This window comes from Seriola lalandi, unplaced genomic scaffold (genome assembly GCF_002814215.2).
Source record: "Seriola lalandi dorsalis isolate HSWRI2012SDOR001 ecotype SW California unplaced genomic scaffold, Sedor1 jcf7180002054452, whole genome shotgun sequence".
Classification (NCBI taxonomy): domain Eukaryota; kingdom Metazoa; phylum Chordata; class Actinopteri; order Carangiformes; family Carangidae; genus Seriola; species Seriola lalandi.
In genome coordinates, this window is record NW_019525005.1 from 77698 (window position 1) to 94599 (window position 16902).

General features: G+C 38.4%; 1 protein-coding gene across 2 annotated transcripts; it reads left to right on the plus strand.

The window, feature by feature from the left end:
* The first annotated feature begins 630 nt into the window (after positions 1 to 630).
* clcn7 (Cl-/H+ antiporter 7) lies at positions 631 to 16902 on the plus strand. 2 transcript variants are annotated; one of them, XM_023411141.2, is made up of 25 exons: positions 631 to 867; positions 1965 to 2042; positions 3751 to 3816; positions 4210 to 4275; positions 4414 to 4546; positions 4813 to 4922; positions 5535 to 5615; positions 5731 to 5793; positions 6004 to 6087; positions 6343 to 6436; positions 7345 to 7409; positions 7637 to 7753; positions 7844 to 7898; positions 8087 to 8147; positions 9358 to 9499; positions 10563 to 10656; positions 10822 to 10991; positions 11492 to 11543; positions 11870 to 11997; positions 12723 to 12808; positions 13012 to 13144; positions 13595 to 13654; positions 13753 to 13929; positions 14971 to 15051; positions 15190 to 16902. In XM_023411141.2, exons 1-25 carry the CDS (start codon positions 754 to 756, stop codon positions 15274 to 15276), a joined length of 2397 nt encoding a protein of 798 aa, XP_023266909.1. In that variant the 5' UTR covers positions 631 to 753; the 3' UTR covers positions 15277 to 16902. The 2 variants fall into 2 exon arrangements, with proteins under 2 accessions (XP_023266909.1, XP_023266910.1); XM_023411142.2 differs by lacking the exon at positions 1965 to 2042.

The following is a 16902-nucleotide window of genomic DNA, read 5'->3' on the forward strand; positions in this document are numbered from 1 at the left end:
ATAAACATTACAACGGATCCTAGAATGATACCTATTAGTAAGATAAATTTTGCTTGTAACTGTGATGTTTAAGTCCATTACTTTCATGTGAAAATGATGCTGCACTTTGTTTCTTGCCTGTTCTTGAATTTGAACTTTTGATAGTCACTGTATGACTGCAGACAGAGATACAGCACCTGTTTGTTGTCTTTTGGTTGTTGTAAAAGCTAATGTTTATATGAATAAACTTAAACTCAGTAAAACTCCACCAAATGAATGATGAGTGATTTAATTGTTTGGATTTGGGTTGTTTTAATGTATCAGGTTATTTTTTATTTGCACAAATTAAAAAATACTCTGGAGCACAAAAGTGGTGCTTACACATTATCATATCATACACTATAGAAAAGTAACACTATAGGAAGCATTTTTCCTAAATATGAGTAGGCCTACCTTTTGTTTTTACTAGTGCAAATAATTTTTCTAATAATACTATTACATGAATAAATGATCTGAATACTTCTTCCACCACTGGTGAAGAAAGGCACTGATGTCTTTGTACACGCTTCAGTTTTAGCCCGTAAACAGCAAAACTACAAATCCCAACATGCAACGCGCCAAACAATTATTTTTGGCCCTGCAAGCGATCCTTACAAAGCGTCACGAGTTACACAGATGATCATGGGGAGATGGGAAATAATAGTTAGCCAGCAAAAACTGCTGTTAATTAAATAATTTAGTGACAGTTAGAAGGGCGAGCTACCGGACGCCACCATGGCCAATATCACCAAGAAAGTGTCGTGGTCCAGCCGAGCCGACGAGTCCGGGCCAGCCGGGGAGGGGACACCGCTGCTCAACGGCTCCGAGCAGCCTAGACTCTCCAGACAGGTACAGCTAGCATGTTGGCTAACGGATAAGCTAACAGCTGTGACTCCTGCAGCAGTACGAAGATGCTGTGTCATTTTTTATTAACAATTCTAAGGTTTTGTTGGGTCATGTGTTTAAATACCGCATGGGTCATCAGCTTGAATTACGAGTTAATGCATTGCCGCATACGCGAAGTTCATTTTTGGGTGTTGTTTTCATGTTTGCAGTCGGGTAATGGATGCAACAAGAAGCTTTGTTTGGGGCGGAATGTAACTGGATGAAAGTTATTAAGTTAGTGTTAATTAAATTACTTACATGATGCATGTACTTAGCTTCAATTATCCAGAAAGATAATATTTTAGAAAGTTTGGAAAAACGAGTCTAGTTTATCATAGCTCACTTGATCCGATGGTGACATTAATAATACCTGTCGCAGGTCATCTGTGCCTGTTATTGGCACATTTTAAATCCTGGAAGGTCGCTGTCAGGATGTTTGAGGGCAGAATAGTATTAAAAACGGAAAATTTCTACCTTTTGATAATTTCATGAACAATTAGACCTGTTGTCTTTAGACTAAATGCAGCTGTTGAGCTAATATAGGAAAACACGGGAAAATCCAACTTCCTTTATTCCTCTAATGTAGCCACCATGACTAGTCAGTTCCTTCCTGCACCATCAGGACCAAAGATGGAAGTAAACTAACTGTACTACATTTCTTTTGTTAATGTAATCACATACCTTTTTACTATATGTTTCCATACTTGAAGTGCTTTTATGAGACTGTAATTAAGTTTTTACTTAATTATTTTGCCTCTCTGGACCTGAAATCACATCCATTACAGAATACAGATGTTATCTGTGTATCGTAAGCATCAGAAAGTGGAACCTATTGTTTTATAACAGCAAGAGTCATTTTTATTACTTTATTTGTGGACTTTATGGTTATAATTTCCAACTTTGCAACTTAAAACGATTTGTTTTTAGCCCTTTTCTCTCTGTCACTTTTAGAAGTCACAAAGATCCCACCCAAGACTTTATATTTTAAATGAACATCAGCTTAGAAACTGCTATACAGAGCCATATATATATATTTCTGTTGCTGTCTTTGATGTCTGTAGCCATCTGAAGGAGGCAGTATATTTCAGATAGGCAGACTCAGCACGGTGGATTTGGAAGAGGAGATAACATCAGATGAGGTAAAGTCTGAGCTTGAAACATTATCGCAGTCTTGTCTCTCTGTGTCTGTCGCTCCTGTTGATCATCACTCCATCAAGACTCTTAGCTGCACTTCTTAGCTCCTGAAACATAGTTAGTTCATCTACTGTAATAATAAAACCTCATGTCATCCAAATCAATGAGAAGCAATCTGCTTGTATCTTGAAATTACACATAAGGTATCAAGTGCCGTGTATAGGGCATTTACAGTTGATAAAGTGTTATTTAGCCTCAGGCTCATCATGTGTGTTTTGTTATGTGTGTCTGGCACAGGAAATCTAGTCTGACCGACTTTGTATCCTCGTGGAGCTTTAAGGCCCGATTTATGAGGTACACTTTGAGATAAAGTTTAGGAATCACACCCTAATTTATTTAATTTAAGATCAGCGTCTTCCTGCTGAATACAGCTAAAGCCTAAGGTGGGACAGCTGCCACAGAAATGGTCTCATAACTGGCCAAATCGACACAGCAATGCTTGACTCATCCAGCGTGCATGAGAAAAGGCACGTGTTGGAAACTGTCCGATGGTTTCCACTGAAACATTGCAAATGATGAATTTATGGCATTTAGTATTTTGTTTTCAGAAAACTGATTCCCCACACTGGTCACTGATGAAAAAAACAGATACTGTTCAGAGCAACAGGCAGCTTAGCCAACACTTTATCAAAACACTGTGTGCTGTAAATGTGAAGCCGAAGACGCATAAATATGTTTGCTTGAGCCTACAACAGAGTCGGATTTAATCAAGTTTATTTGTACGGCTCTTAACACAGTTATAGTAAGATCAATCAGGCAATATAAAAAACTCATAAAGACAAAGAATGACTTCAAGTCATTTAAATTCATTCGTTCTGCTTCAGGCTATCATCAAGACAACAGCTGTACAGGACCATATGAGTAATGCTTGAGGCTATTTGGGCGTCACCAAGTTTATAGGTCGTTTAATACGTCGCACCCGTTTCCCTCTGTGACAGAAACCATCAGATTCAATTCTGTTTTCACTGGCTGATGGGAATGTCATGCTGTGCATGTGATCTGCTTGATTCTTGTTTGCTGCAAACAGAAGTTTGTTTCCAGTGTGTTTGTGAATGTCGGTTACTTTGTTTAGTTTCTTTAGTCGCTGCGTATTGTGTGGCTGTAGAGATGGGCCACAGCTGTGTGGCAGAAGCCCACTTAACATTGCATGTATATGTGAATTGAAGTACTTTTAAATTGCCTGTAGCTGGCTTGTATGCATGTCGGGATACACTCATTTGCACCAGTATTTCCTTCAATACTAAACAGTCTGCATTAACAAGAACTCTTCCTTTCTTAGCTGTAGACCTGAGTTCTATATCTGAGATTTCTAATCTAAAAGTTCTGGAGGAAACACTGGAGCAGTTTGTCACTGCATCTCCTATCTGCTTCATTATTCATGCAGAAGCGAAGTCAAGTTTAAGTCTGTCAAACGTGTCCTCTCTTTGTCTTTGGAAGTGTCTTTTTAGTGTAAAAATACCTTTCTGATGTTGTTTCAAATGCTTGTGAACTTCTGCTGTGCTCACTCCTGTTCTGTCAAAAATGTCTGATTCCCTCTTAAAACTTAGTTCCCAGCTCCTTGCCATCCCTCACATGATTCAACAGGTCAGAGGTCAAAGGTCAGTGTTGGTGTAGTCACCTCTGTTTTTTTTTGTGCATTTTTTTCCCCTTCAGGACTCCCTAAGAGGGCGGCCCAAAGAGATCCCTCACAATGAGAAGCTACTGTCACTTAAATATGAGGTAAGTCTGCCCACTCGCAGAGCAGAATGCTGATTATTAGATGATTCTGGAAACCCTGGCTCACAATCAACAATTAATTAAAGCCTCCATGTTTAGGATTTGAAATGTTGCTTCTTTTTGTGAGTCCTTATGTTCCACAATTATGGAAACGATGAAAACAGTAAAATCAGTCAGTAACACTAGTATAAAAAATACCCTTCAGACCTGAAACCCAAACCACATGTGGCAACACAAAGGGCAATAATCTTCTTAAGCAGGTTGGAAACTGGCAGAACTTAATGAAATCAGCTTTGTATTACCATATTTTTTATTTGCAATAAGCTTGCTGACATTGACCCAATATAGTGTATACATGCACAGTCAGTAAACATCACTGTATGTGTCTTATTCCAGAGTCTGGACTATGATAACATTGAAAATCAGCTGTTTCTTGAGGAGGAGAGGAGGATGAGTTACATGGTAAGTGGGCTGGGAATCACCTGGAAACATGATATATCACCTTAATATTTTACAGTTTTCATTCTTTTTTTCTCTGCTCTAATTTCATCATCTCTTCTCTGCTGTTTATTCCGTCTCTCCACGCTCACGTGTCCTCAGGGCTTCCGCTGTCTGGAGATCAGTCGCTGGGTGGTCTGTGGTCTAATCGGCTTTCTGACAGGCCTCATCGCCTGTTTCATAGACATCGCAGTGGAGGAGCTGGCTGGGATCAAATACCAAGTGGTCAAAGAGAGTATCCTGAACATTTGTACATGACACACCTAGTCAGGCCAACATGTTAGCACCAGATGACAGGGCTCACCAAGTCATCATATATTTTGATAGAATAGAGTAGCATCTGTTCTTATCTGCCAAGGTGGATGGTTATTCATCCTCCAAGTGTTAACTGTCATTTAACTGGTGTTATAATTGGCCACTAAACAGCTTGGCCATTTTTGGCTAATTCCAGCCGTGTGCTATCAGGATCCCGAGACCTTTCCTTGACCTCTGACCACACAGACATAGAGAAGTTCACAGAGGTGGGCGGCCTGTCTATCTCTCTCCTCCTTTGGGCTGTTCTCAACTCTGCCATTGTCATGGGGGGCGCCATCATAGTTGCATTTTTTGAGGTAAGACTGAAAGGAGAAATAGTTTGACCTTTCTGTAATTATATCAACTTTGGAAACACAACTACTTTCATGTTTCAGTTGTCTTCCTCTTTTGTGTGATTGACAACATTCCTCGAGTGTCAGAATGAATTTTGAAGAAGTTCGGCTAGTTATGCGTCTCATTTACAAGCCATTCAAACTGATGTGGAAATGAAAACTAGTAGCATGTCTGCACAGATTGCCTTCAACAGTGTGTAATACTGAAAATATGTAAAAAAATCCACGTGCTTCTCTATTCCTGCCAGTCCAGTGAGCCACACTTTATCAGGTTGTGGTCAGGGACAGCTGACGTTTTGTTTGGGAACATTATGTTTCCTCCTGCAACCACATTAAAGAGGTAGTTCAGTCGTGGTTTTTATTTCCACAAGTTTGCTATGTCAGCTTTTAATATAATCATGTGATGTTTCATTATACAATATATAAACCACTCTATTACCATATTCACACGCTCAGACATAACTCCTATACACATACATTGTAAGTCACTATGTTTACCACCTATGATATAACTCTCCTCTTTTTCTCTCACCCCCTCTTCCCCTCATCCTCCTCCACCTCATATGTCTCATCCAGCCCATAGCGGCAGGAAGTGGTATCCCTCAGATAAAATGTTACCTGAATGGCGTCAAGGTTCCCAGGGTGGTACGACTCAAGGTACACATAGACAGACACACATACACACACACACACACATAAAATGCACATATTAATGGATGTACTTGAGCCACTGTTTCGTTATCCTTACATTTTGTGTGTTTGTCCTCCACAGACACTAATGGTGAAAGTGTTCGGTGTTATCTGTTCAGTGGTCGGCGGTCTTGCTGTCGGAAAGGTAAAAACCATCATCAGTGAAAATACAACATGCATAACTTAGATGTCAGATCTGTGTTGTTCAGATTAAGGATGAAGTGACATGATACAAGCTGTGTTTGAGGCCCACTTTAATACTTCATTCGATATGTAAGTGCAAGTTTTTTGATGTTTGAATTCCTGCCAAGAATTTCTTTTCACACCTGTCCTTTGTTTACCCACAATCCATCAGGAAGGGCCCATGATTCATTCTGGTGCTGTTGTAGCTGCAGGTGTCTCCCAGGGCAGGAGTACCTCTTTAAAGAGAGATTTCAAGGTCAGTATGCGTGGCAGTTTTCTGTGCTCTGTGTATGTGTCTTAGGCTACTCAGCAATAGGAAGTATAATATATAATTAGAATTATATTTCTACTTTTAATTGGCGTTACCTTCTTACAAACAGTCATTTGAGATTTCCTCCATTTGAAATATTACTGTTAATTGGTCATGTTTTAAAAATGTCCATGGTCAGGATGCGTTTGTGTGTAAGAAGGATTTATAACTACTGCTAATTGTTGGTGTGTGTGTTTGTAGATCTTTGAATACTTCCGGAGAGACACAGAGAAAAGGGACTTTGTTTCTGCCGGAGCTGCTGCTGGAGTTTCAGCTGCTTTTGGAGCGCCAGTCGGTAAAAACACAGCTGCCTTGCTGGAGCACAGTATAAACATGTTCTTCGTTGTTAATCTGCCTTAGTTGTGTGGACAGTTTAGCTTAGTTAGGCAGCCAACAGTATATCAGTGTGGCTGCATTCCCGAACTAGAAACTTGTTAGGAAACTCCCTCTGAGGTTCTTGTTCTCCAAGGAAAAACAGTGATTGGTGCAGGCTGTGTGTCGTGATGTGATTGATAATGATAATGTTGGAAGATTGTGAGAACTGTGGGAGAAATCAAAGCTAAGGTTTGAGAAAGAAATTGAACTTCTGTTGCTAATTGGATACAGCCTCAAACAAACACACTGTTGAAAGTGCACAGTTGTATTGGTCTGGCCTAACTCACCGTCATCAGCAGGTTTTAATATGTAGCAGTAAAGTTAGTTCTAACATGTTTCTGATTGTGAGCTGTTGTACATCTAGAAACTAGCACCATCAGACCTGTAGCAAACACTGCTGGCTACAGCAGCTAGGAAGCTCATAATGGGCAGTGTCAATTTCACTTTAAAAGAATGAATCATTCATCCATTTCATGCTGCAGATCTTGGTCCAGGTCACGTTCATTTTATCATTAGAAATGACTGCTGGGATATATGCTGCTGGGAAGTACTGAAAAAAACATACTTTGGATGGTATGATTGTAACGCAGGTGCTAAATTATATTCTATGTTTTATCAAAAAGGTCTTTAAAAGTCTTAAATTTAATCTGGAAAGAAATCTGATGGCTGGTTTTTGTGACAGAAAAGCTGCATTATACATATGGTACATATGGAGGTTTAATTCCTGTAGATATCACCACTATTAGTGTGGACATGCTTCACAGACTGTTGTCTGTTACTATCATGTGAAAAGACTGGATTTTGTGATTTTGTTTGTTTGTTCAACAGGTGGCGTTCTGTTCTCTCTGGAGGAGGGAGCTTCTTTCTGGAACCAGATGCTGACGTGGAGGATAGTAAGTGACGTCGTCCTGCGCGTAGCCATATTATAAACTCATGATTAATAATCGCATAATGTTGTTGAGTAAATCTAAGCAAGTGGTTTGTTACCACAGTATTGGATACAGAATGAAGTGGTAGGTAGATAGATGAGGATTGTGAATGTTGTTGCATTCGCCGCACCTGTCCTTTTTTAATTTTTAGCTTTTCTGTTTTTTCCTCCCTTTTCTGTTCTTATCTGCAGTTCTTTGCCTCCATGATCTCCACTTTCACCCTGAACTTCTTCCTCAGTATCTATCACAATAATCCCGGAGACCTTTCCAACCCAGGTCTCATCAACTTTGGACGCTTTCAGAGTGATGTGAGAAACTTATATTATAGATCATGTATTTTTCCAGATTTATGCCCCTAGTGAAAGTAAAAGATGACATGTATTTTTGATCTTTCTTAGAGTGTGGCCTATAACCTCTACGAGATTCCCTTGTTCATTGCTATGGGAGCTATAGGTAAAAACACCTTTTTGTTTCCATGAGTAATGTTACTTTCACATATTTCTAACAGCATATTTGATTCTGTTACTTCATAGTTGAATAATTAAGGAGAAGTTCGACTTTTCCCTAACAACTAACTTGGTTTTTTTTTTTGGAAATCTATGTGTCTTTATTTTCTTGCTCTTCATCCCCTTCCTGTGCAGGTGGATTGCTGGGAGCTCTGTTCAATGTTCTTAACTACTGGCTGACCATCTTCAGGATCAGGTAAGGTTTAGAAAGGAATCAAATGCTTATAAGTACAAAACACATCGTTATCAACTTGAGGGAAATGTTTCAAGCAAGTGTCAGGTGAGATATGAGATAATTGTCTTGTGGGTGCCGTGTGCCAACAAAAACAAGACATGGTAGCATGAAAGCTTTGTTGTTGTCTTTCAAAGACAGAGTGAAGTGAGAAATAAGGAAGTTTTCAAGTGAGCAATTAAAACTGTTTCTCAGAATATCAACATCTTGTGATTGAAAAATTAAAAATAGTCACGGTGCAATAACAGATACGAGCACTGGGAGACTGACTTGACACTTGTGGTTCCCTCGATGGTGCATATGTTCATAGTTATTAAGAATAACATGTCTTTTTCAAAAGTTTGACAGTCAATAAGTTCATTGTTAATTAGAATAGATAGAACAATAAAAAATAAATAGAATATTTAATATTATTTTTGTTATCAGGTTTGATTTTTAATTAATTTTTTCAAATAATTTTTTTTTTTTATTAATAACACTAAGAAATAGTCCATCTCTTTTCTGAAGATGTTCAGTCATTTTCTGAATTTAAATTTAATTTAAGCAAATTTGAGGTTGCCCTTGATTATGTCTATGTTTGTGTAACATTAAATTACAATAGTGATTTTGACACCATCTTAAAAGCTACATTAATTATAACTAAATAACTGTAATTAATAACTGTAAATAAATATGTGTAACTAAAGCTTGCAGACTGATAGACCATTAACATCGTGATGTGTGGTGTTTCCAATAAATGACCAATAATCTATAATTATGGTGCAGCAACTGAGGAGAAAGACAAAAAAAATGTATTAATAAAAATATAAAAGCATATATTTTAATAATTGTTGAGATCAACAAAGGACTAAATAATAAAAAAAGAAAATAAAAAGGGAGCAATTGGAAGAAAAAAAAAACAGTAGGAGGGAAAACATTTCCTGCCATATCGTAAGAAGGTGCAAAATGGGTGATTTGGCAGGGAAGCATTATTTTCCACTGAACTGTTTTCATAGCACCCAGAGGTGCCTCGTCACTTGGGAAAGTCCAGACCGAGGCCGACACTACATCAACATATTAGAAGTTTACACAAAGCCATTATGTGTATTTGAAAATGTATGACTTTAGTGCAATCTGATTCTGTGTGTGTGTGTGTGTGTGTGTGTGTGTGTGTGTGTGTGTGTGTGTGTGTTAGGTACGTCCATCGCCCTTGTTTGCAAGTCATGGAAGCCATGTTGGTTGCTGCAGTGACGGCAACGGTGTCATTCACCATGATCTACTTCTCCAATGACTGTCAGCCGCTGGGGCCAGAGCACACTGAGGAGTATCCACTGCAGGTGCACACACCCACACCTCTGACATGTGTCACCTTTTTTCAGCAGTCTGAAAACAATCTCCCGTCAGCTTCTCTTGATTTGGATGATGATGTGTAATAAAGCTAAAACTGGGCAATAATTCGTTAGCTGGTGTCACAAGCACAGTCATGCATCATATTTAAAGTGGACTATGTGTTCGATATGCATGATTTAGCAAATTAGACGCGTGCAGATTCAGATAAGATGTACCCCTCTCACAGTGCGTAAGTCTATTTTTGATCAGATGGTACAGTTTCAGCTCAGTAAGCGTAACCAGCAGTAAATGTCATGAGAACAATGCTGATAGTATGACACTTTTCTTTCACCAAGAGTTTGAGATTTACGGTTCTGAGTGAAATGTGTGAGAGCTACTGGATGGATGTAATTTGGTCACATTCATGTCCCTCTAGGATTAGTGGTAATATCATCAGGGCAACATTTTCATTTGTCCAAAACTAACAACATTCTTTTCAGCCACAAATGTACTTTGGTTTTGGACCTAATTAGCAAATGTTAGCATGCTAACATCCTAAACTAAGATGGTGAACATAGTAAACATTATATATCCTTAACATTAGTGTGTTAGCTTTATCATTGTGAGCATATTAGCATGCTAAATCATAGCTTTACAGAGCTGCTTGCATGGCTGTGGACTCTTTGCCTTGTTCAAATACTAGAAGCAGTGCTACATAAATAAATAGCAAATATTACATCTTGGTGAGTTAGTTTTTCTCATATTTTATTAGATACATTATGGGACAGATGAAATATTGAGCAGAGACAGAAATAACGTGAAAAAGGAAAGATTCAAATCAAGGACATGTTTACATTTAATGCACTTTTGACTACTGATCCATGACAACACCAAATATGATTTGTAATCCTTCACTGATCCATATCTGTGTTAAAGCCCTGTGTTTTTAGAATCATGTCAGCTGGTAGATGGCACTTAAAAACTTCATCCAAGACACAGTGAGAGATGGACTCTTAGTGTCTCTCCTTCTTTCTCTTGTTTTGTCTCTCTCATCATTTTCTCTTTTTCTAGTTGTTCTGTGCAGATGGAGAGTATAACTCCATGGCAACAGCCTTCTTCAACACTCCTGAGAGAAGTGTCCGCAGTCTCTTCCACAACCAGCCAGGTAACGCTGTGCTAAAGTAGAGGAAGCTTGCTGAAATAAACAAGTGATATGTAGAAGCAAGTGCACTGTTTTCTCACGTTGCTCACTGTGTATATGGATCTATGTGCAGGGAAGCATATAGAATCATTCTCTTAGTCACCTCTTGATTTATTTATTTATTTTTAGGAAGCTACAATCCTCTGACCCTGGGCTTGTTCACTCTGACCTATTTCTTCTTGGCGTGTTGGACCTACGGCCTGGCAGTGTCTGCTGGAGTTTTCATCCCGTCTTTACTAATTGGAGCAGCCTGGGGGAGATTGTGTGGTATACTGCTAGCCTCCATCACCTCTTTCTCGGTTAGTGTAGTATGCTTTGATCTGTAGGATCAAGTTCAAGTTGGTGTCTTCGTTTATTATGTTTAAAATAAAACTGGGTCTCTTTTCTTGGCATCCTTTATATTGTTCTGCTCTCCAGTTGAGCCTGTGTGTTTAGGGAGGCTGTAACAACCTTATTGAACCTGATGTGTGTTATTTGGCTACGTAACTATAAAACCTCTGTGCTACTTACTGCCAAAGCTCACTTTTGTAAAAATGTGCTGTGTTTTCCATATTTTAATTATCATGCATTTTAATTTTTAATTATTTCTTTTTACCTTTTGCTTAAACTTGAGAGCAGTGCTCAGCTCATTTCACTGTTTCAGCTGTTAGCTGACATTCACACTTGTTTTCACAGCTGAATGTTGCCTTTACAAAAGAAGAAAATAACAAATGAATTAAAAAATATATACATTTAGCTAATAACATACATGATCAAATAGGGAATGCTGTTTTTACTCTTGCTGTGTGTGTTTTGTTAGATCTGGGCTGACCCTGGTAAATATGCCTTGATTGGAGCTGCAGCTCAGTTAGGTGAGTGACTGTAAACCTTATTTATCTCTCTCTCTCTCTCTCTCTCTCTCTCTCTCTCTCTCTATATATATATATATATATATATATATATATATATATATAGTTCTTGTTTAGCTTTGAGTGTGTAGCAGGAAATAAGAAATGGACCAACCAATCACAATGAGCTGTGAATACTACATTGTCTTTCCACTTCAAACTCTTTTTTTTAAATTATCCACAATAACTAATTTTTTAAAGAATCTATTCTGTTAAATGCTTTGTAAAACTTTTGATATCAATCTAAGATAAAAAGTTTAGTACCAGTAATAATGGAATGCTTTCCTCAGGTGGCATTGTGAGGATGACTCTCAGTCTGACTGTCATCATGGTGGAGGCTACAGGAAATGTCACATACGGCTTTCCCATCATGCTCGTCCTCATCACTGCCAAGATAGTAGGAGACTACTTTGTAGAAGTGAGTAAAGAGGCAGAGACACACACTTTGTGCCCACCTCCCTGTATGGCCCATTTGTTCACCACAGAATTCAACACAGAAAGGAGGAACCAACAAAAGGTCCCACAGTTTTTCATGTACAGAACACACACTCACTCACTCACTCACTCACTCACTCACTCACTCACTCACACACACACACACACAGTCGAATGAAGTGGAGGAGCTACTTACAGTTAAACTTGTAGCTGGTGGTGGACTGGCTCCAGAGGAATAGAAAAATAAATCTGACAAAAGATTTTTTTCCTCCTCTTCATGAAGTTTAGTTGCCATCGTCATTCTAAATTCCCAGGCGTTCAACAGTGCACATTTATGGTGGCTTTTCCTGTTGGTATAAAACAGTCAAGTGTTTATTTCTTGTATAATATCTGCAAAAACAACAAACAATAAGTATAGCTGCAACAATTGAACAGAAAATGAATTGGTATCTATTGTGGTAACTGTGATAAGTTGTTTCAGTCGTTTTTCAAGAAAAAAAAAGGCAAATATTCTTTGATTACAGCTTCTCAAATGTGACAATTTCCTGCATTAATCAAAAGAAATAATCATCACATAAACCAATAATTAAAATAATGTCTGGGTTAATTCCAAAGTTAGGTACAGTATATAGAGCACACTCTGTACAGACAGTGTGCAATATGAATTGGGATAAAGGCCGTGTCTGTAACCCGTCTCCTCTGCTTTAGGGTCTGTATGACATCCACATTAAGCTGCAGAGTGTTCCCTTCCTTCACTGGGAGGCTCCTGCCACCTCCCACTGGCTGACTGCCAGGTAAGGTCCTGTCTGATTTGTGTGAGAGACATTTTGATTGGATGACTCTTATATTTAAAACATCCGGGGGTGTGAGTTTTTTGCCAGTTTGCGTTTTCTTATTCTGTCATTACGTTTGCTAATATTTCTTTGTCATGTCACCATCATCATCCTCGCTGTTACTCTTCCTCTTTGCATCTCCTCCCCCTATATCCCCCATCCAGAGAGGTGATGAGTTCTCCAGTCACCTGTTTAAACAGGATAGAGAAGGTGGGAACCATTGTGGACACCCTTAGCAACACATCCACCAATCACAACGGCTTTCCTGTCGTCGTGCAGGTTTCTGGTAGTGATGAGGTACTGTATGATCTCTTGTGTGCTGTTATTGAAATTTTGTTATGTTTATTACGCATAGTCATTAATATGAATATTTAATATCTCCCACACAGTACTTTCTATATTGACATAATTGGTCCCTCTCAAGATGCCTTTATTTATTTATTTACTAATGATCAGTATTTATTTAGAGATGTGTTTGAAACCCTTATAACCGCTGCTACTGCTCACTTCCTCCTCATAAGGAATATACTTTTGAGTTCCCATTCTGTAGGGAATGAATACATTTGTAAGTAAATTGATGACAAGCACATGAAGCACATAATCACAATAACTCAAAGACAGTTCCTGGCATCCTAGACTAATAATACTGTTTCACAAAGGAGTTTAATTTTATAAATGAGCCTCAGTGTAAACAGAAACTGTTTCTTTCATTAATCACACCTTCATTTGTTCTTCTCTCCTGTTCAGCCAGCAAAACTCTGTGGGCTCATCCTCCGCTCTCAACTCATTGTTCTTCTCAAGCACAAGGTAACATCATCAACAGAAGGAAGATGATGACAATATTCTTAGATAAATCATTGTGACATTTTAATCACTCACTTTTTGCTCTTGCTCTGTCCTGGCAGGTTTTTGTGGAGTTGGCCCGGTCCCGGCTGACCCACAGGAAGCTGCAGTTGAAAGACTTCAGGGACGCCTATCCCCGCTTCCCCCCAATCCAGAGCATCCATGTCTCCCAGGATGAGAGGGAGTGTATGATGGACCTCACTGAGTTCATGAACGCAACACCTTACACAGTACCACAGGTAATACACACACACACACACACACACACACACACACACACAGACATAGTGCACTCCAATAGTGCAGATTTCATTTCTATGAAGATTATAATTTGAAACTGGTTACAGTGATTCCAAGTCATAAAATGTTTAAATATATGGTCCCTATTGAAGGCCACAATTTTATTACAACGGGAACAACCTGAAAACATAATGCAGCCATGACTGTCACTAATGAGAACGCAATATCTCAGTGGGATTCCACTTACTGTGAGCAAGGTTTTGTAGCTTATTTTCAAAGTAGTCTAGGAAATCTGAAAATTCTCAGAAGTCCATGTGTTTGTTTTGAGAACTGTGCAAAGTGGAGATTGTGCTGGTGGACTGTTATGCCTCCATTATGTTTTCATGTTGTCCGTCTGTTTCATTCTCGTGAACCCAATATCTCTGTAAAGCCTTGCAGGAATTTCTTCAAATTTGGAACAAACATTTACTTGGACTCAAGGATTAAGTGATTAGAAATTACTGGTCAAAGGTCACTGTGACCTCACAAAACATGTTTATGGACACTCACAAATTCATATGCTAATTATGACACAATATAACACAAATAGGGTAAAATAATGGAGTGATGTCATTTTATATCCAAAAAAATCAAAGGTCAACTTCACTACAACATCATATTAAATTCCTTCAAAAGTCTTCACTACATATATTAAATGAGTCTGGACAGACATGGATGTAAACTGCAACTTGACTGATTGACAGAGCCATACAACCACGAGTAAATTGTACTTGTTAATCAGAATCTTTTTTCTCGGTGTAAATTGTTAAATGCAAAGTTTCAGGCTTGTAATGTCTACACTGCCCTGTTGTTGTTTTTTATTTTTTTCACTACTGTAATTGTTGGGCTGATGAAGTTTAGTTTGGTTTTTCTCTTTCTCAGTTTCCTTGTCCCTTGTAATTTTTTTTCTCTCTTTGAAAACCCTCTTAACTTTGTTTGTGGTAAAGTTTAAAAGTAAAGTATAAATGAAGTTGAACTTAGATGAGGCTGTTTGTTTGCAGGAAACGTCTCTTCCTCGTGTGTTTAAGCTATTCAGAGCTCTGGGACTCAGACACCTGGTGGTAGCGGATGATGAGAACAGGGTAAGAGTGTGTTCTCGTCTATCCCTATATGTCTTGTTTTATTTTCCTGTGTGTCCTCTTCTTTATGTTTGACAAGACGATAACGACGACGACAACGGTGGTTCTGACCTTACACTTCTGGTTTGTGACCCTCTGCAGGTGGTTGGACTGGTGACCAGGAAAGACTTGGCCAGATATCACCTGGGCAAACATGGACTGGAGGAACTTCAGCTGGCCCAGACATAGTACACACACACACACACAAACACACACACACACACACGCACACGCACACACACATACATGAACTGTGACCACCTGATGCCTCATAAAGCTGTTGACCACCAGCTATGCAGCCCAAAAGGATACTATTGAGGGCGAAGAGATCACTTTTATTTTTTGATGCCAAAAATTTGTCACCAAGACAACACACGGCATCCCCCTCCCCATTAACAAGCCTGGGATATCAAGAGAAAGTCACATTTAAATGTCTTAACTGCTCTTGGTGTAAAAATGATTTACAGTCACAGGATCTGAGCGCCGGTTTTATCCAAGACCTCCGTTATTAGTTTCAGTTTCTTTTTGGCGGCTGATGTGCTGAGGCATCAAATGACAGTTTAGCACAGGACTGTTAGAAAAATGATTGGAGTTTCATATGTTTTCATAGACCTCATTCAAGACATTTTATGAGTGGGGTAAAATGAATTGAATCGATAAAAATAAAATGAATCATAATAGTAAATAATAAAAATGAATGGTAATAATGATACATTTGAGGAACCTAGGTGAGAAAAGTCAGTTTGATCTGTGTTAACTGGAAAACAGAAAACCTTTTCCTTTGTTTTGTTCATAAAAGCATCAGCACACGTCTCTCTGTCTGTTCTTACTCAATGTCACACAAACACTAGCTTGTTAGTTCCCTTATAAGTAATGTGATAATGCAGTGATACATTATTAATCATTGGGATCATTGGATCCATCAATTCATTCCCTATATGGAAACCCTGATTAATTATATTTTTAAATAATTCAGGTGGATGCGTTTTATGTCTTGCTATTGAACCGGACAACAAGACATTTAAACTGGTTTGTGGTGAAAATGATTTGAAGTTGAGTGAGTGTTCGTGTTCAGGAGTCAGAAATTCACAATTCATTTTAAGGTTTTCTTTGGCAATGTTTGCAAATTTAGTATTTTCCAATTTTTTTTGTGTAGTTTTGCACTGAAAGAATGTTATTTATTGTTGATGATGACTACTTTTTTTTTAGTTTTAAGTTTATGGTTTGCAAAGAAAGTCTGTGTTTCACATCACATAACAAGATTCAAGAAAGAAGAGGCGATTTGATGGTCACCTGATTGTTTGACATTTGTCTGATTTGGGCACAAGATGCAGTTTGAGGAAGTTTGAGCAAGAGACAGATGTGTCAGTACATATAGATACAGATCCTCCTTCCTCTTTGTCGTTCTACAGTGGGGTCCAAAAGTGAGAGACCACTTCCCCATTCAAGTGAATGGGAAAGTGGTTTACCAAGGATTGTCCCCTGTGAAGCTCTGTGTGAATGTAAAACTTTGTTTACCACGCATCTGCTCTTATAACTAATCAGTTTATCCTTGCATTACGAAGCCAGGCTACCGCACAAAATACAAATATTCTGATTTATAATTATTTTATTATTATTTGTAAATCTAACACTTCTTCAATTACCAGTGTTAATTGTTTACGTTGTGCACTTCATTGTTTCTACACTTTGATTTGGTCTCCTTTTGTGGTCTTTGTTGAACAGTTAAAATGTTAAAATATTGACTATGCTCTATTTTATAACCACTGGATGAGCCTTTTGTGAATTAATAAAGTTGAAATATATCTATTGTAA